The 20,203-nt window shown below is 46.9% G+C and overlaps 1 protein-coding gene across 1 annotated transcript; it reads right to left on the reverse strand.

Moving 5' to 3' along the window:
- Window positions 1–4,429: 4,429 nt before the first annotated feature.
- FPGT (fucose-1-phosphate guanylyltransferase) lies at window positions 4,430–8,505 on the reverse strand. Its single transcript, XM_066555837.1, has 4 exons — window positions 8,436–8,505; window positions 8,092–8,259; window positions 7,127–7,219; window positions 4,430–6,365 (listed from the first exon to the last, which is right to left on the reverse strand). The coding sequence occupies exons 1-4, from the start codon at window positions 8,503–8,505 to the stop codon at window positions 4,903–4,905; spliced, it is 1,794 nt and encodes a 597-aa protein (XP_066411934.1). The 3' UTR covers window positions 4,430–4,902.
- Between the last annotated feature and the right edge of the window lie 11,698 nt (window positions 8,506–20,203).

Consider the following 20,203-nt stretch of genomic DNA (forward strand, 5'->3'; position numbering starts at 1 on the left):
TGTATCTGGGTTAAGTCAAGAACAATACCTGAGCCTTGAACTCAAGAGTAAACCAGGAATGAGTTATCTCCTGAAATACCATTTGCTCCTTGCTGATGGATGGATGGCACACTGCCTGTAAAAAAGTGACATTAGTTACCCGTGCAAGTCTGGGTTGGTCTAGATTTATAATTTCCCATTTGTCCAATTTATCTTCTTTGTTTCAGCAAAGTTCTTGCAGTAATATGATTCCCTGTTCAGGGGCAGTGACAGTCCTGCTGAAAAATACTTGTGATAGTCTCTGGCTAAAAATAAACATTGTGCCAAGAGGAATGTCATGCAACAATAGCATGGAGCGAAACAGCCTGTGCTGTCCACTGGGCTAAAGTCATAGAAACACCCACTCAGCTTGCTTAAAAATCCCCAGTTCATTCCCACACAAACACCTGCCTTCATCTGTTGAACACTTACAATTAGTGGGAAATGGTAATTTGGCAGCTTGCTGCTGATTTTGTAGAGAAAAGGGAATGTGAGCACCTGAATCCCAGGTGTTCTGTGAGGATCCTCGAGGAGTGCAGAGGTCCCCAGATCAAGGAGGCCAGGGATGATTGTCCCTCACAACCCCCTGGCACAGGGGGTGGCATTGGGAGCATCTGGGTATGGCACTTAGGAAGGGCAATATACAATTCAAAGTGAAATGCAAATATACACATATAAATATTTATATTTATATATTTGTATATTTATGTATTTAAAGTGAGGTGATTGACCTTGGCAGCTGTTCTGTGTGTGAGTTCTCGTCGCAGTGAAGGATTTCAGGCAAGCAGACAAGTTACCAGAACACACATCTCTAAATCCTCCCACACGCTGCAGCCCACTGTAACAACCTTGCTGGCGTTACCAGCCTGTCCCTGTACTTGCACAAACCTACACACCAATCCAAGGATCTATTTCAGAAGAGTTTGAACTCCTGGCACTCCCAGCCTGTCCCTATACTTGCAGAAACTTACATATGAATCCAAGGATCTATTTCTGAAGAGTCTGAACTGCTGTCTCAGTGTATCCTGTGGTATTTGACCAATGATTTGCAGAAAGGCGCCAGCCTGGCAACTGATTCCCACATCCAGTCTCCAAACAACTGGGAGAGCTGAGGTTTTAAATGTCCTTTGCAGGGAGGGCTTACAGGAGTAAGTCTTTTGAAATTAACTTTATTTCAAATAATCAGAACATATCCACAATTAACATTACCCACATCTATCATTTACTTGACGAAGCTGTAAGCTGCTCCATAAACTTCATTGCCATTCTGGTGACATTCAGATATGTCCAGGAAATGAAAAGGGTGCTAAAAGAAAACACGAGTTTTCAAGAAGAAAGTGGAGGAACCCTGGCCCTTGTAAGGAGCAGGTGTTTGCAGTGGCTCCCCCGTGGCAGCAGAGGAACAGAGGGTACAGCAGCACTGCGCTGTTATTTTTGCTCTCACAACATTAGAGAGGCCTTTGCATGGGGGCACAAGTGCAGAGAGCAAAAAACAAAGCTCTTACATCAGAGGTTTGGGAACGAGAGGAGGCTGGAACTTCTGAGCTTGAGCAAAAGCACCCTGACAAGGCACGAACATTGCTCTGCAGATCCAACTGATCCTTGGAGCTTACTTCCTCTCGTCAGCTCCCCAAATCCTTCTGGCACAGATTCTTCTCAGCTGCTCATTTTTATTTCAGCTCCCCTCCCTTGTGCTCTTTGTTAAGTGCCCAATTTCTCAGATTTCAGTTTCCTGCACCAAAGGTCACTGAAATACCCCCTCTCAGGTTTCAGGATAACACAGACAGCAGGGCTAAACCTCTGCTGATCACGGTGTGTGCTCAAGGCATTCAGGGAAATCATTGCAATCATGTTCATTATGAGCCCTATTATTGCACTACACAGCAAAACTAATTGAATAAAGAAAGCTGACATGAAAAAAATCATTAAAAGCTCATCTTGAGTTTGTTTGAGATTGTACCAGCCCGAATTGCATTTCAGGATAGATGGAGCCAGGCAATGATCTAGAGGATATATGAACATTGCACCCATCTGGGAAACTGTGAGGATCAGCCCAAATCAAACTCTAGGTTTCAGAAGATGACTCACATCCTCAGAGGCCTGCATGCCTGGCACTCTCATGACTGCATCCTTCATCACTCAGACTGCAGGAAAATTATGGGCCAGGATGCTGTGATGGTCTTGTTTTAAGAGCCTGGTACTGGAAACCAGCAACCCCCAAATTGCTGACCTTGCTGTGAAGTTTTACTGGGTGGCCTTGCGCAAGTTTCTCAGTGTCCCTGGGACACACTTATCCCAGCCAGCTGCATGAGAAAATTGTTGTCATCTACATTAACAGCTGGCTGTGGAATACAAAGATTACCTGAAGCTGTAAATGCAACACAGATAAAAAAACATACATGGATTGAATACCTCAGCCTTCGATTATTGTTGTCAGGAAGGGTCTGCTCTGCAGGCTTTCTGATTTTAATAAGATGTACTCACACTGTAGCATGACCCTTGCTGTAAGGACTGCAATTTGTTATAGCTAAAAATGTACACACTTCATAAATAGCTGCAATACAGAGAACTGTACGATCAAAGAAGCATTTGGACTGGAAAAGCCCTCCCAGACCATCAAGTCCAACCATTCCCCTGGTACTGCCAAGGCCACCACTAACCTCTGTCTCCAAGTGCCACATCCACGTGGCTTTTGAATATATCATAGGTGAAAATAACTAATATAACTGTCTATAAATAACATATATATTGTAATGTTCTTCATAACCTTTTATATTAAACTTGATTGCCGTGTAAAAATGAAGAATGGTACACCAACAGATATTCCCATACCTGTTGAGTAATCCATTAAACCTGCTGATGTTATCCAGGGCTAATACTGACCAAAATCTGCCTTCTCAATTTGAGACAAAAATGTTCAGAGTAAGAGGAAAGCAGGGGGTGACACACAGAATTAAAGCAGTGCAATGTTTCTTACCTGGTAAATCCATGCTTATTCCATTACAACAGACTTTCTTTTTTCATTAAAACCTTTGCCTCAAGATCCGACCTGGGGGCTAGCTGTGCTAGTCCATGGCTACCACCAGGATGACGCTGCATTTTTTTGCCTTGGAATTCACACTGCTCCCTAAACCACAGCAGCTGCTGCTGGCCTGACCTACCGCAACCTTTTCCACAAGTTGTTCCGTCACCATTTTTCCTCATTCTCCCAATACTTCTGTGCCAGAAACAAATCCACTTCCTATTTTTATCCAGTTTGCTTTCAGTAATGAAATCAATACCTGGAATTCAGAACAAATGAAATTGTAACAGTTAAAGTGGATAACCATGTTAAAAGGATGCATTTCGCTGTTACCAAACTCTCAGAAAACTCAGCTGGCAGCACAGCAACCCTCAGGGAAGTCTGTACGAAAGTTTGGTCTCCAACTCAAGATGCAAAGCCTGCATCAAACATGTTTCTCCTAAAATCTTTTGTGCAGCAATAGATTAATAAATCATGCAAACAGGATGATATACAAACCACAACTCCATGCTCTATGACTACTTTCATTTCTGACTTAAAGGGCTTATCTTAGACTTGAGTGTTCGCAAACCTACTGCTTCCATTGTTTAACTAATAATTCATACTGACTTTTAGACTCTCTATTTGCTCAGAAATTCTCCTCCTTTGAAGCCAACTCCAGCAATTCCCAACCTCCACATTTAACTTCTTTGTATTTCTTCTTGGAAGGTTTATTAATGAAGAAGAAACCTGCTGCCAGTTAAAGAAGGGTGGGTAATACTCAGGGGACGTTACTCTGCTGCCTCGTAGGTGGCATAAGAAAGGTGTCATTTGGGATTTCAGTCAGCAGGGAGATAAACACTGTCATCATGAGACATTAAATAAAACATGAAAACCCACAGAGACTTTCAAGAGAAAAAGATGCATCACACTTACAGCCAAATCATGCTGATACACTGCACAGCATACTCCTAAAACCAGATGATTTATCTGTTTGGCCCTGGATCTTGGGCATCTGAAGTAGAAAGAGGAGGACTTCAATATTAACTTTATTTGCAGAAAGGGGAGAAGGGGAAGAGGGTTTGTCAGAAGATATGCACTGTGGGGCCACTTGCAACAAACTTTTCTGGCTTTTGCTCTGCCCCACCAAGGACAGCAAAGACTGCAACAGATCAGTTTAGAGAAAGACAAGGTGCTGCTTTTTGCATGGCACACATCCGTCAATCCACAGGTAACAAAGAGCTGGCAGCTTCTCCATCACACTGCCAGCTTCCAACAACTACTAGAAAAAAAATAAATCAATATGTCTTGATGACTGGTGTTGACCCCAGTACTATGAGTCACAAGGGGAAGAATAATCACTCATGCCAATCTTTTTTCTTCTGACAAAAACCAGGAAAGAATAAAAAGTTATGAAACAAAAGAGAAAAATTTATTAATGTCCATGACAAGATGTCTTGAATTAAAAGCACTTTTAATCATTTTACCTCCACCTAACTACTGTTTGAAACTGTATTGCAAAATGGCAGCATAAAAAGAGGGAAACATAAGTTGTTGTATTATTCCACATTGCTAATATTCTACCCTTTAAAAGCTTTTAAAGCTGTTTTCAGCCAAATAGACATTTTTTTTCTCTATTGTATTCTGACAAAAAACTACAAGACATAACATCCAACCCACAAAGGTCACCAAATACTGTTTTTAGATCTGAAATATTTCCCTGCAGTGCAAAAGAGCACTTTATTTGCATTTGCTGCTTTATTAATGTTATGCAATTCCTTAATTTCTACTTCAATGAGATCAGAGATTTGTGTACTTTTCCCTTAGGATTCTTACAAGCAAGGAAGTAATCAATTGTCCACAAATGAAAACCCGAGGTTTGATCAAGTACCGTTCATTCTATAATCAGACTTCTCTTTTTGTCTTTGTAGGCAGATTTCATCATAAATTTGCTTCCTAAACTTCAGCATGTCTTCCACATCTTTGTAGGTGAGCATTTCTTCAACAGACAAAAGCTGAAAGCCTCTCAGTTTGAAAGCTGACTTGTGCTGCACAGAATTCAGCATGTTCAGTGACATCCTAACTGATTCACTCAGAGTAGAACAAACAGGGAAAATCCTTGCAGTCCACAGCCCCAAACGCGTGTCGTCACTGGAGAAGAGCTGGTCCGAAGCCTCTAAGCTCCAGAGGTCAAGGCATTCTGGTAAGCTGACTCCAAAAAACTGGAGGGAGTGTATATCTGACAGCAATTTCACACCCTTTTTCAAGTCGTCGCCTACACCGAACACCATGGTGACATACTCCACTCGATCAGTAATCTTCACGCTTACTGAACTCAGGAAGCAGTCTGAGGGTATGTCTACATTGAAATTTATGTAGCACCCACTAACAATGCTGCCTTTCCCTACTGAGACTTCAGGCCCAATTCTGGAGTACTCAATGACAGAGCCAGGCTCTATTACACACCCGGGCTCAAGGATGCTCTGGATGATGCTCAGCTGATCCAAGGTCTTGGCTGAGTCAGGGAAGATGCTAAAAGCCACAGGCTGCAAGCCAAGCTCTAATCTCAGTTTGCTCTCAGCAGTAAAATGAAACAAATACTCCTGAGTAGTCCCGATGTGGTAGAACTGGGAGTTGTTGAGGACTATGACATTTAGGGCGGTGCCTTGCAGGAGGGAGTACAGCTGCTGCCGCACTGCCACCAGCCCTGAGTCCTCCTTGGAGACATTACTTGTGTTTTTGGTGTAATCTGGAGTGGCTCCAGGCCCCAGGGCCTGGAGAAAGTCACCATATGCATCTATTTCACAGCCAAGAGTGCCCATCTGCTTATAGAACTCCAGCAGCTGCTGGGCAGTGCTGTGGTCCATGTAGAATACGCTGTCTGTGTACACACACTCCGAGGCTGTGGCCGAGTCTCCGCAGCTCCCAGGGGAGCTGAGCTGAGGGCGATCCCCCCTCACACACACTGCACCACTCTGCTGCATGGTCTCCACATCAGGCTTGTGCAGGAAACGATAGCATGATCCATATTCCAGTCCTCCCTTTCCTGAAAAACTGGACGGATCTAGCACAAACACCCCGTGCGTGGTCCCGACTGCCAGATCTGAGGGGTGAGCCAAGGCAGTAAAGCCAGGTTTATCAAAGGTGATGGTTTCTGTGACTGCAGTGCTGTACAGCTCTATGTCATCCGAGCACGTGACGAGGACTCCTGGTTTCATGTGACGGGGGAAGTCGATGTACATGGCCAGCTTCAGCTCCAGCATCTGGTACACGGGCTCGCCCAACGGCAGGGCTGTGAAGATCTTGCCCAGGGCACTTGCACTTGGCAAACGCTGGCTGTAACCACCTGGAAAAAGACTCTTTTAGTTCCACAGAGACACTGTACGTAAGTGAGCAAAAAACTAAAACTAGGCACCTATTTCACAGGTACACAAAAGCGTTAACAACCTCTCAGTTTGGTCATACACCAAGTCTCAGAGCACATCCAACCTTATGTCCAAAATCCCAGCCTGCCTTATTTAGCTCATATTAAAACTGTGATTGACTTTGTTACCTTTTTGTTTCAGAGCTATCTATTGCTGAAGTGACAAAAGCAAACGTTACCCGCTTTTTGCTTGAAGGAGAACCACCTCATTCCTGATGGGAATTTTAAGCCAGTGATGAGTCAAAAAGGCAAAGGTTTGGTCACAATACTTGTTATCACTTGGTTTCTTTCTCCTTTGCAGCACTGATGTTCTCCCACATCTGCAAGTGGCCTGACTCAGTGGATAAGAAGGCACGTATTCAGCCTGTCCAGAAGCATGAGGAGCCCAAGGTCCCCTGAGAGAGGGTTGTGTTCCTTAAATGGATGTTTCAAGGCAGAAATTTAAATGACATCTGTGAATCACATCTTTCTCACTGACTGAGCAACTTTAGTGCTGAGAAGAAATGCTGAAGTGACAGTAATATCTGGCAAGCGCCAACCTAATTTCAAATGATCAGACACATGGGTTACTTTTCTCAGGGAACAGTATTTTGGAACTCCAGCTCCTCTGCCACTTTATTATTTTAAGGAAGAACAAAATAAAAGGTATCACTTTATAGTAAAATATATAAAACTGAATTTACCAGAATGGATTAGCAGCACAGTGAAGGAAGTCCACTGATCACCATACTGCTCTTCCAAGCACCGAAGAGCATGAAGAGTTGATCCACCATTTCCTAAAGAAAAAGTATTTTAGCATCTGTGAGAAGAGCTCCAGTAACACCCGTTCTGACAGGAGAGGTGTACTGGTGCCCAGCCAGAGAGATGGGATAGTCTTTCTACCATATCATGGTTGATAAGATCACACACAGACGCTGATGGACAGTCCCTCTGGAAGCCTGTGCTCTCTGAGGGGACGGCGTCCTGAGCAGACAGCTCCAGGGAAATCTCTCTGATTTCCCCTCCCAGTCACCTCTGCACAGCCCCACCATTTGAAGCATTTAATCAATCAAACAGGCCATAACTCAGCCACAAAAACCAGCTCCTGTAAGAAACAAGTCACATAAAAGCCTACTAATGGATTCAAGGCAGCGTTCAGAAATATTCCTGACATTTACAGTATGGAAATAAGAAACGTTTGGGATCTGAGGGAATGGTTTGGGATATTTTATGAGCTCATGCAACTTAAAACCGCCAGATTCCTGAGAATTAACCTCTGCATATTACTCTACACCGCAGATAATACTGAGATTACTTAATTTATACATCAAAGTGAACAGGAATTAAGACTTACAGGATGGTATTATGAGCAGCGAGACCAGTTTTACATCACCACTGGGTAGTGTACTAAAACATAATCAGACTGTTTAAATAACCAGGTCAAGGTAAGTACGAATGTGCAACACACGCGTTAGTGCTATCCCACACCCGGAGGACGCGCTCTGAGGAGCGGCAGAGCCCGTTCCCCAGCACCAGCACGGTCCCACGTGCGCTCCCGCGGCCCCGATGTCCGCTGTCCCCACACCGAGCCCCTGGCGCTGTCCGGAGCCGCGGCCCGCGGGGATGCGGAGCGGCCCGGCCGCGCAGGAGCCCCCGCAGCCGCACGCACCGATCCTGGGCCCCGGCGGGTCGGCGCACACGAGGTACCGGACGGTCCTGGGCAGCTGCTCCCGCCGCAGCTTCTCCGCCAGCTGCTCCCGGAACGCGCCCGCCTGCGCCGCGTCCGCCGCCGTCAGCACCACCACGTCCCACAGCTCGCCGGCCCGGGCGGCCGCGCCTGCGGGAACGGCCCCGCTCAGCCTCCGCCGGCACGGCCAGGCCCGGCCCGGCCCGGCGCCGCGGGACACGGCCTGGCCCGGCCCGGCGCCGCGGGACACGGCCTAGCCCGGCCCGGCGCCGCGGGACACGGCCTGGCCCGGCCCGACCCCGCGGGCCGCCCCCAGCCCGCCGCACCTCGCAGCGCCGCGAACCGCGCCAGCCGCCGGCCCGTGTCCTCCCGCCGCGCCGCGCTGCGCTCCCCCATGCCCGGAGCGGAGCGCCGGGGCCCGGCCCGGAGCGCGGCCCGGAAGCGCCGGCGGGGCGGGGGCGGGCAGAACCCTCGGGACCGCCCGGCCGGGCGGGGCCGGGGCGGCTCCGGGCTCCGGGCTCCGGGCTCCGGGCTGGGCTCTGGCTCTGGCTCTGGCTCTGTGGGGCGGGGCGGGGCGGGGCGGGGCTGGGCTGGGCTGGGCTGGGCTCGGCTCGGCTCGGGGGCCGCTCCCTGCACCGTCCGGGGGTACAGGCGGGTGCCCGGTTTGTAAATCCGGTGAGGAGCAGAGTCCGAATGGCTCCCGAACTCGCCCTTTGACGTCTGCCCGGCTCACCCGCCCTGCTGGGGCTGTCCCGGCCGCACCTGCAGCACTCGGGGCAGCGCTGGGAGCTGGGGAGCGGCACCTACCAGGCTAATAGCGCCTGCTTTCTCTGATAGCGACTGGCAGGAGTCACACAGCTGAAGGTTTTTCCTGCTGAAGATTTTTCGCTCTGCGGTTCCTTGCCTCGGATATTGTGGGTTTTGATCTGCGGGTTCCGTTTGTATTCAGAGTCTGTTGAGATTACAGATACCAAATGCAGTCAGAGGGGAATGAAAGAAGGCTTTGCTGTGATAAGATCTCATTATACACAAATCTTACAATAAAAAGTAGCTGTAAAAGCACAATAGGAGCTACTGAGAAAAAAAAAAGGAATTTATGAAGTTAAAAAATGTACGATAAATCCATAGTTTTTCGTGATTGTAAATCGCTGACAGAGAAGATTAAAGAAAAAAAGATAAATGCTTCACTGTGCTTCCTCGGTGTGAGGCTGTGATGCAGGTGATAACAGTCCTAATCAGAGCAATGCACACCCCAAAGATCCCTTTGATCCTTCCTTGTGCTCTGACCCACTCCAGTAAGGACGATCGCCTCTTCTGCTGGAACTACACCTCTGCTCTTTTGTACCGGGTTTTCATTGCTGACAGCAATGCTGCCCAGCAGTCCTGGCTTTTCCGGGAGTCCTTTTTCTGCCCAGCGCCCAGGTTCTCCAGGCCCCGCAGATTTGTGGCCCCTGGCTGGGCTGTGCAGTATCTCTGGATGATGCACCCAGCATCCCCGGGATGTGCCCGCTCCACGGGCTGGCAGTGCACCTCCAGCACAGCCCCGCAGCGCTGGCACCTCACTTGTGCTGTGATAACGGGACACAACCCGAGCTAAATTTATCACTGAACAGGTGATGCTTGCTGCTGTGCTAGAGTAATGCAGTAAAAAACAAGTACAGGCATTTGTTTCTGAGCACGCTTATTCCACCAAATCCCATCAAGCTGTGTGAGGGAGAGGTTTCCCGCACCCGTGGTGTGAGCTATGCTGCCAGTGGAAGAGCCCGAGTCCCTCCAGCACCTCAGATGCAAAATCCTCAAGCCCTGAATATTTATGAAAGTGCTGAGATTTTATGTAATTTTTGTAATCTAAGCTCTTGCAGAGGCACAGTGAGAAACTGCTTGTTCTCAGCAGTGATGGACCTGTAACATCAGACCCGCTGCTCAGCTTTGCCTGGCTTAAATAGTAACAAAAAATAACTGCTAAAGTCAAGTCTCTGATTTAGCTCAGATTTCCTATACTCCCACCCAGAACAGTAAATATCTGGTATTTCAAGGTGAATTAAATGTGTTGGTAAGTGCTGTGAATCTGTGCTCTTTCTGGTCCTTTTCCTTAGAACTAGATTTTGAATGCTGCATAAAAATGGGAGGAAATGCCTACATGGTTCAGGTGGCAAAAATAAACACATGTGGTGCTGGCTTGTGCCATGCAGGAAGAATTTCTTCACTGAAAGGGGGTCAGGCCTTGGCAGGGGCTGCCCGGGGAGGGTTGCAGTGCCCACCCCTGGAGGTGGCACTCAGGGCTGGGGACAGGTGGGCCTGGGGCACAGGTGGGACCCGGTGGTCCTGGAGGTGCTTTCCAGCCTCACTGATCCTGTGACTCCGTGCCCCGGATCTGCAGAGCATGGCCCTGCTCCGTTCCCACGGATGAGTCCTTCCCTCCCCTCTGTCCCCACGCCTGGCACAGCCCGTGTTCCTGCCTGCCAGCGCTCATTAGTGCTGTCTCGACTTGATTAGTTTCCCAGTTCTCACACATGCAGTTACGTATGGTTTGGGTTTATTTTGCATAAATTATCTGTGTATCTGTGTCACAGTGGAAATGTCCCCACTGCATGCTGGTGGCCAGGTCAGCTCATGGAAAAATAACTTACATGTGTTGTTATTTGTATACTACTTTATATTAATATAAATATTGTTACACTGGTGGTGTTATAAAAAAAGGGGATACAATTCAGACCATTTGTCTGTAAATAAGCTTTTCTTCCTTAAAATCTATCTGGGTAGAAGAAATTATTTTTTTTAGCAATACATAATTTGGTAAAATAACTTCCACAAAAATAGAAGTGAAACATTTTATAAACAGTTTATTAAAGTAGTATGTAAGAAAAATGTTAAATATTTTCTAGGCACATCAGCTGTGACTGTGCTGGGCTTAGATACCAGTCAAAGGTAATATCCTCAATTTATTGGAGACAAAGCAATTGAAATGCTTAGCAGAAGATAAATAATCTTTTTAGCTGGAGTATAGAGTCCATAATTACAGTGGGAAACAGATTAGGAAAAATAGCATTCCATCATTTCTCCTGTTTGACATTTGCAGAAGTTCAGGGTATTTAATATTTAAACAGTCCATCTCAGGAATGTTTTCAATGTTTGATTTGGTTGAGCACTTCCCTGACACCCTTCATCATTCACCCAGATTATTTTTGTAGGCATACATACAATATTTTAAGATTCTGTCTTTTTATCTGCAGTGTGTTTGTACCTGGACAGTTTGTTAAACTGCTAATGAGTCCCATGGGGCAGTATGTTAGAATTAAACAGACATTGATACCTGCTAGAAATAAATTTACAAAGCCCAGGAAAAAAGTGTCTCTCTCCCTATATACAAACAGTCTGAAGCTAAGCTGTCACATTATGGGCTGGGTGTTGGTTGTCTTCTCCCTTCTCTGGGGCGGGCAAGCTGGCACTGCAGGGCTGCTGGAGCACCGTGCCCAGCTTTGGCATCCCCAGCTCAGGACCTGGAGCTGCTGGAGAGTCCATGGGAGGCCACGGAGCTGCAGCCAGGCTGGGAGAGCTGGGGATGCTCACCTGGAGAGGAGAAGGCTCCAGGGAGAGCTCAGAGCCCCTGCCAGTCTCTAAAGGAACTTAGGAAAAGGGGGAGAGTGACTTTTCACATTGGCAGATAGTGAAAGGACAAGGGGGAATGGTTTTAAACTAAAGAGGAGAGATTTAGATTGGAGATTAGGGACAAATTCCTCTCTGGCAGGGTGGGCAGGCCCTGGCACAGGTGCCCAGAGCAGCTGGGGCTGCCCCTGCATCCCTGGCAGTGCCCAAGGCCAGGCTGGACACTGGGGCTGGGAGCACCTGGGACAGTGGAAGGTGTCCCTGCCATGGCAGGGAGTGGGGAATGGGTGGACTTTAAGGTCCTTCCCAACCCAAACCTGTCTGTGATTCTGTGAACTGTAGGGAAGTAAAATCAAATGCCTCTCAAGGTTTTTTGAGAAAAACACTTAACTGGTGGTAGATTAGGTTATACTGTCCAGGAGATGGCACCATACATTCAGTCTTTTTTTAAAAAACCAACCCAACCCTAACCACACTAAAACTTTCAAAAAGTATGGAGGAGATGCTAGCAGAAGTCCAATGTATTATCATTACAATGTTGTGTACAAGTTTCTATTTTTGATATAATCACCAAATATTTGATAACTATTACTCCTAGTGTAAATGACTCTTTGAGAAATGTCTGGTGAGAAGCAGAGTGGAGGAGTTCAGTAGAAAGACTCCAGTGTAGTGTTCAGTGAGTGGGAGAAGGTGTCTGTTTCTGACTGTAGTGTGATTTTTGGGCCTGAGACATGAAAGAGCAAGACAGGGGGATGGGGTTGGTTTGTTCTGACAGGAACATGAGGTCCTGTAACCCAGGCTTTACACTAAAAATGATGATACTTTTAGTAGGATTGATAGGATTGGACCCAAGTTCCCTGATAGCAAATGTACCTGAGAAATGTTGCTTTTTTTTGTTGTTGTTGTTTTGTTGGGTTTTTTCCCTTGTTTGTTTGTTTTTAAATGCTTGGGCTTGTTGTTTGCTATTGAAGCCACCCGAGGATCTCCCCTTGGGTTGCCCTGGCGAGGGTGGTGGCCTCATGCTGCAGCTCAGCTGGGCACAGGCTCAGCCCCTTGGAGGAGCCACCTTGGGCCAGCCTGGGGGACCCTGAGCAGGGCTGACTCCTGGCGCCCATCGAGGTCTGACCTTGTGGCTTTGTACTTGTATGGAAATGAGGGGCCCGTAGCAAAAACTGGCTTTGCATTCTCCAGGTGTGCTCCCTGAACAGTGATGCTGATGCAGGAAGACAGGAATGATTATTTTGTACTGCTCCTGGCAGCAGCATCAATATTCTTATTTTCTGTTCATTCCCAGCACTTTCCCTTTTCAATACTGCACTTTTTTCCTTTAATACATCGCCTTTGTTTCTGTTGCACTTATTTGTTATAAATATGTTATTGTCTATTGGTTGCACAAATGTCTTTTGGGAATTTTTTCTTCAAAGGCAGGGAAGGAAACAGAGAAAGAAGAGAGGTTTTCTTCTGCTTTTGGGACTGGCCAGTGCTCCAGCAACTCCACTGGAGCCTGTGTGCCATGTCCTGTGTGGGACAGATAAGCCCAGGGCTCACTGAGCTCTTCTGGAGCAATTTCTCTAATGCATTAGGTACAAACTGTCTTTCTTCCTTTCAAATTCAGGCATGTGTGTCTCATCCTATTTATGTTCTTTCCCCTCTAACCCATTTTTGTTCAAGTTGTTGCCATAGGCAATTGTGACAGTGTTCTCCTTCCATTGCTACTATATAGAGGGGATCTGCTATAATTATTGCTTAAACTGAGTTTTTCATAATTGAAAAAGTTAGAACCTATATTGACCAAATGTGCTGGCCTTGGGCCAGGCCAAAATGTGCCTTCTGTCTCCTGGTCATCCTGCTGTTGGGGGTGTGCAGGGCAGGCTCCAGGAGGGCAGGCACAAAGCAATGTGCTGGTCATTTCAAACTTTTTGCTGTATTTCCTATTTATTTGAAAAACAATTAATCTAGACTCTTGCATGACCCACAGAGGAGATGGGTCAGGTCTGTGTCAGGGAGCAGACACGTGGGAAAACTTCCACAGCATATAGCTTTCCCTTTAAAAGTAGAAAAAAGTAGAGAGAATTACAAATAGTTCTCTCTTTTTCCATCCCTGTCTTTAATAAAAGTCTAACAAAGCTGTGTTGAAATGAGTAACTGTTAGATGTAAAATTAAACCTCCCTGTGTAATCTGGGGCGCTGCAAGATCGAATGAACCATGAGTTTCCCTTCTGGATATATGACCTCACTGACAGCTCTCAATATTTTTCACCAAGAAAGAATGAAAGATGTGGGTTTTTGAAGAATGGGGAAGTTATAGATTACAAAGCTGCCTAATATTGGCTCTGAAAGGAAAAAAGCAAAGTCTACAAAGAGCTATTGTTGGTTGTATGGACATCCAGGAGCCAGTGGTGCTGGGAGATGATGGGTATGGAGCAACTTCACTGTTGTGTTGCTCTCCTGAGACCCTTGTTTACAACTTCAGGACCAAGATTTAATGGTTTCTGGTTAGTAAAAAGATGAAGAATGTTACCAATTACATTTTAGATGCAAAAAATGGGTGCTTGATTTTTCTTGTCTTTATCACATCCTTAAAGGAAGAAGAAAAAGATATGAGGAGTCTTTGGCAGCCAGGGAAGGAAGTGAGGCTCCCGGAAGACTTTTTAATGTGATTCTAAAGAGATTCCAGACACTGCAAAAGAGCAAAGCACTTTCTAAACTGCAGAGAAAAATAAATATTTTTAAAGGATTTCAGCATATTTAACATAAAACTTGTTGATTTATAAGAGTCTAATTATTACAGTCATTAAAAGACCATGATTATCATTAAAAGGCTATTATCAGAAATGAAAGGCTAAAAACAAATGATATATATTGAATAGGATCATACATATTTCATAGAACATATTATACTGCAAAATAAGTTGTCATGTAGCCATGGCAATGACTTTTAAGTTACCCTTTTTGATGCCTTAATGCACTGCTCTGCATGTTTTAGTGTCAAGCCTCTGAACATGCCCAGCACTCAAAAGCTCCAGCTGAGAGTGAATATAAAGTGGTAATTATGTACCTAACTGGTCACATGCATGGATAAATGGTGTTTGTGGGCACAGGCCATGGCCCTGGGATCTTGAGCTGTTGGACAGGAGCTGGAGGTGCTGGATGGGAGCTGGAGGTGTTGGACAGGAGCTGGAGGTGTTGGAGGGGAGCTGGAGGTGCTGGACAGGAGCTGGAGGTGTTTGACAGGAGCTGGAGGTGTTGGATGGGAGCTGGAGGTGCTGGAGGGGAGCTGGAGGTGTTGGGTGGGAGCTGGAGGTGTTGGATAAGAACTGGAGGTGTTGGAGGGGAGCTGGAGGTGTTGGATGGGAGCTGGAGGTGTTGGGTGGGAGCTGGAGGTGTTGGAGGGGAGTTGGAGGTGTTGGGTGGGAGCTGGAGGTGTTGGAGGGGAGCTGGAGGTGCTGGACAGGAGCTGGAGGTGTTGGGTGGGAGCTGGAGGTGTTGGAGGGGAGCTGGAGGTGTTGGAGGGGAGCTGGAGGTGTTAGGTGGTAGCTGGAGGTGTTGGATGGGAGCTGGAGGTGTTGGGTGGGAGCTGGAGGTGTTGGACAGGAGCTGGAGGTGTTGGGTGGTAGCTGGAGGTGTTGGAGGGGAGCTGGAGGTGTTGGAGGGGAGCTGGAGGTGTTTGACAGGAACTGGAGGTGTTGGAGGGGAGCTGGAGGTGTTGGATGGGAGCTGGAGGTGTTGGGTGGGAGCTGGAGGTGTTGGGTGGGAGCTGGAGGTGTTAGAGGGGAGTTGGAGGTGTTGGGTGGGAGTTGGAGGTGTTGGAGGGGAGCTGGAGGTGTTGGGTGGGAGCTGGAGGTGTTGGGTGGGAGCTGGAGGTGTTGGGTGGTTGCTGGAGGTGCTGGACAGGAGCTGGAGGTGTTTGACAGGAACTGGAGGTGCTGGAGGGGAGCTGGAGGTGCTGGACAGGAGCTGGAGGGAGCTGGAGGTGTTGGGTGGTAGCTGGAGGTGCTGGAGGGGAGCTGGAGGTGTTGGACAGGAACTGGAGGTGCTGGAGGGGAGCTGGAGGTGATGCACGTGCCCAGATCTCATAAACCACAGGGAAATAGATTTATAAGACAGAGATTGTCTGCACTTCTAGGTGCCCATATCCATTCTACATGCCCGTAATTAGGAAAGTTTTCAGAGTATAATTAAAACACCAAGGCCAATATTGACTCCTCAATTAAATTCAAGGCCAGGGGAGGTATGAATGGGTTTGTTGTAGGCCAAAGGGCTCGTCCTGATGATCTTTGTTATGAACAGGGCATCTGTCTGTAACAGCTTTTTATTTGAGAAAAAAAAAAAAAGAATGGGATTCTGGACTATATTTGTGCATTTAAAGTTCATAATATTTTATTGATAACCCCTTCGTCTGTTGTACAATGTCTGTCTACTTTTATTTCGAGTGTTTTCTTTGATTTCTGTGTCAAAGAACTGAGGGGTACATCATAGCCGATAAGATCCAGCTGAGATTAAATGACTTCAGGTTTGTGGTAGAGAAGAGAACAGTTTCTACATATCAGACCCCATAAAAGCAGAAGGTATGGATGCATGGTGGGTGCTGAACTCTCATTTACCCTCTCATTAGATCACGTGGGACCAGAGCTGGTCTTGGTCCAGATGCTGCAAAGGCCATTGAAATCTTTTATTGCAGCCTTTTATTGCAGCTGCTTCACTGAGGAGTCAGAAATGGAATCATCCGTGTGAAGTCCTTGCTGCCAGCGTGGAGTTCCTTGTGAAGAGCCTCTCCTTGTCACACCAGGTGTTTGTTGTTGCCTGGGCTTTCCCCGTTTGCACAGGGGCTGGTGTTGGGCTCCTGTGGCTGCAGCTGGGGGGGACGCCTGCAGGTGTGAGGAGATGGGGCTCCCCAGAGGCAGCTGTCACCCAAATCCACCTTGGGAGAAATCCAGGTGTCTGGGCTGGGGGAGAGCTCAGAAAGCTCAAGCTGCCAAGAAAAGCTGTGGCTGCCCCTGGATCCCTGGCAGTGCCCAAGGCCAGGCTGACACTGGGGCTGGGAGCACCTGGGACAGTGGAAGGTGTTCCTGCCTGTGGCCGGACGTGAAAGGCCCCTTTCAACCCAAGCAAGTGATTCCATAATTCTATGTGTCTTTGGCATTTAAATAGGGAGTGTAGAAGAATATCTCAGGTTTTGTCCTCATTCTTCAGAGGGACATTAATTAACGTGTTTGAGGCCAGCATTTATGTCCTCACCCTTGGCTGCAGGCTTTGTGCTGTGGTAGGTGAGACAGTTTTCCAGCCCTGCAGTGCTCATGGTGCCTGCTCACACCTGAACAGCCCACCCTGCATGGGGCAGCCCTGCAGTCATGCCATCAGAGTGCCTTACACAACCTCCAAGGTGACATTGCAGTCACTCAGAAATTACACAGATGTGGTAGAGGGTGACATTCTTGTCGTCTTGACACAGTGGTGACATTAGCATCTAATTATCTTGTAGTCAATTTAACAGCACCAGTCACATCCTGTAGATCACATATTGTACCACCTTGATGAACTGAATCTCCTGGGGACATTAAATGAGTTTGGATCACCAACAATTCAGGTGATCAAGGAAGCATTCAATGGATTCAGTAAGTGTGGCAGTGCTCAGTTGTCTCTGCAATGGTGGTTTGCTGCTGTGAGGCCTGGGTATACAGGGATGCCGTGGTAAAAATGAATGGAAAGGAAGAGCTTGGGCTGGAAAACCAGCCAGGAATAGTGTTACACCAGGAGCTGGTGCCTGCAGGATGTGGCAGCAGCCCTGAGAGCCCCCAGGCAAGCGGGGCAGCATGACAGAACCCAGCTTTGCTGGGAGGACAGCCTGGTCATCCACACAGCGCAATTACAGCTGAGCTGAGTTCAATGGATCAGCTTCTTCCTACTGTTAGGGCCTCCCTAATTTCTCATTAGCCCCGGCTGCAGTCAGGGCTGTCACAGAGTTTTTGTGCGAGCTGTGAAGCACAGCCTGTGAAGCAGGGGACAGGGTGATCATTGCTGTCATCGCTGGAGCCTGATGTTCCATCAGATACCTGAGACTGCTCTGAGGCTGGTCACGTAACCAGAGACAGCAGCGAGTGAGCATTCCACAGAAATTCCAACGGGTGAGAGGAACAATCTGTGCTAGAGGCTCTGGTTGGTGGTGCAGCCCTGAGCTCTCCAAATTCTGCTCCTCTGAGAGGCGCTCATTGTCTCCCCAGGGTGAACAAAGCTCCTGAGTCACCGAGCTCCTCCGCAGGCTCACACGCTGCTCCAGCCCACCACGGCTCCGTGGCTAATGAGCACTTCTGAGCAACAACTGCCAGGCTGGCTTCTGGGAGTCCAGCCACCAGGATGTTTTCCTCTATTTAATTAGATAACAGTCAACATATTGCACAAATAATGTCTCTCTCTCAAGAACCATTTGTTGTAGGTGTCTAGTTTTCTGTTTCTCAATTACCCCTCTTTCAGAAAGCATTTCTGGTTTTGATTGATCCTCAGTTGTTATTAATGTGTTCCTGGCTGTATTATCCAGAAATGAGAACTATAAATTCATATCTCTGGATGTAATCACACTTCTCTTACCGTCCATCACAGAACACACAACAAAAAAAATTGAGGCAGCTTTACATCTCAGTATTATTCAAATGAGTTCTGATTTTTCTTTTTTATTTTAATGGGTGACCTGGTTTGGGGATAGTTTTATGCATGTTTATTGTAATCACACCTAAATATTACCTTCTTCCTTAGCATTTGAGGTCACTTAAGGTAATTGCAAAATTTAGTTTTAATGACATGCATGGTTAGTAATGAATTACATTGGCCACCCAGAGCAGTTGTCCTCATATTATCAGTCCCTTCTTTGATATTCACAAGGGAAATCTTATCGTCTTGCACAGAGACAGAGAAACAAACATTAAATTTAATTGTATGACCAAGCACCAGAGTAATAATCTTTATATGACAGTTAATGCTTTCACTACTTATCAATTCACTTATTATGTTACTCTTTGAAAAGTGAAGTGTTGAACAAATAAGTAGATCTTTCTCTTCTACATATGTAAAGACAGAGTGTGATTGAGTGAGCCTACTGAAAATTTTGGTTTTATATTAATTGTTCTACTAAATCATGATGGCATCTCTGTGTCTCGTTAAATGAATATCTCTTTCAAATTTAGGAAGAAGTTTTCAGGTATTTCATATATTTCATGAAGTCTAAAAGAGAATCAAGGAACACCATGAAAGTCCCAGAGTCAGATTGAAATTTTGGTGCTACTTTGTTGAGTTTTCTAAAGTTTTCACATGCATTTGTTCTATGTCTTATGACCAAGCTGTAGTGGGCATTCCAAAGCAGTGTGGTCCAAGAGCTGCTGAAGTGGGATGTGTTTAATTTCTGCCCCTGCTGACAAAGCCAGCCTGGGGCTGACCTGTCCGTGTGGAGCCCCAGCAGCAGCGGGCAGGAGTGCCTGGTGAGCCTGGTGCCCAGAGCTGTTTGTCAGCCCTGCTGGGGCACTGGGTGCCCTCAATGCAGCCTTGCTTCTTGCTGTGGGAATGGCACAGTGCCTGAATGAAAGCTGCTGTCTGATTCCTGGATAGAAATGAGATGTGGCCATCTTTTCTACCAACCCTTCGGATATGTGTGACCGACAGAGGCAAATACAACCAAAGATAGACTCTCTGTGCATGCTGGGGCACAGGGGCCTTGCTAAGCCTCACTGTGTCATGTTGGCATCAGGAGAGCTAAACCAGACCTTTCACCTTTAATTACACCCAGGAGTTAATTTGTGCCTGCAATGGCAATGGAGATGTATCCCCCCACAGCATGGTGCATGCCGGCCTCCTTCCCATTCAGTAACTCTTGCTGTGCTCCTCTACTTCAGCTCTGGAACCAACACTCTTCAGCAGGCTCAGGCTCTAGCTTATATTTATATGATTGTAGTGCTGGCAATAAAGCTTTCATGTGGAGCAAGAAGGAGATAAACATTAAAACAGGTTAAGTGGCCCAGTAATTGAACCTGCTAACAAATGGGGGGAAGCCCTCTTTGGAGTGATTTCTTTGCTTTGCATAATGTGTGAGTCTGAAGCAAACAGGGTTTTCTGTGGGCTGTTGATGTGTGTGTACTCGATGTGCCACGTTAATAATGCACATGGAAATTGAGTAATCGGCAGGTTGTCCTCTCAGCACACAGATTGCCATTGCCCAGAGTGCATGGCAAATGAGGAGTTCAATAATCCATACAGGGCTGTGTGCTCGGCAGAACAGAGGGAGGGAGGGAGGGTAATCCTGCCTCAGAGTGTGGGATCACCCCGAGTCAAACCCTTTGGGAAGTGCAAAGGGTCATAAACAAGCAGTGTCTGAGCTGCTGCTCTGTGTGTTTCAGCCAGACAGCACTTCAGTTATTGCTTTCCAGGCTCATTGGATTGTTCTGGCTGCGTTGGTCTGCAGTCTCAGCATCATCCTGACCTGCCAGGATTTTGTCCCTGGGTT

Source organism: Molothrus aeneus, chromosome 9, assembly GCF_037042795.1.
Source record: "Molothrus aeneus isolate 106 chromosome 9, BPBGC_Maene_1.0, whole genome shotgun sequence".
Taxonomy (NCBI): domain Eukaryota; kingdom Metazoa; phylum Chordata; class Aves; order Passeriformes; family Icteridae; genus Molothrus; species Molothrus aeneus.

Excerpts from the sequence above, each read along its gene's own strand:
- FPGT (XM_066555837.1), bottom strand. The coding sequence starts at position 8,505 with ATGGGGGAGCGCAGCGCGGCGCGGCGGGAGGACACGGGCCGGCGGCTG. Across the intron at positions 7,220-8,091 it reads CCCGCCGGGGCCCAGGATCG|GAAATGGTGGATCAACTCTT; the intron begins GTGCGTGCGGCT and ends CTTTTTCTTTAG. Across the intron at positions 6,366-7,126 it reads TGTGCTGCTAATCCATTCTG|GTGGTTACAGCCAGCGTTTG; the intron begins GTAAATTCAGTT and ends GTCTTTTTCCAG.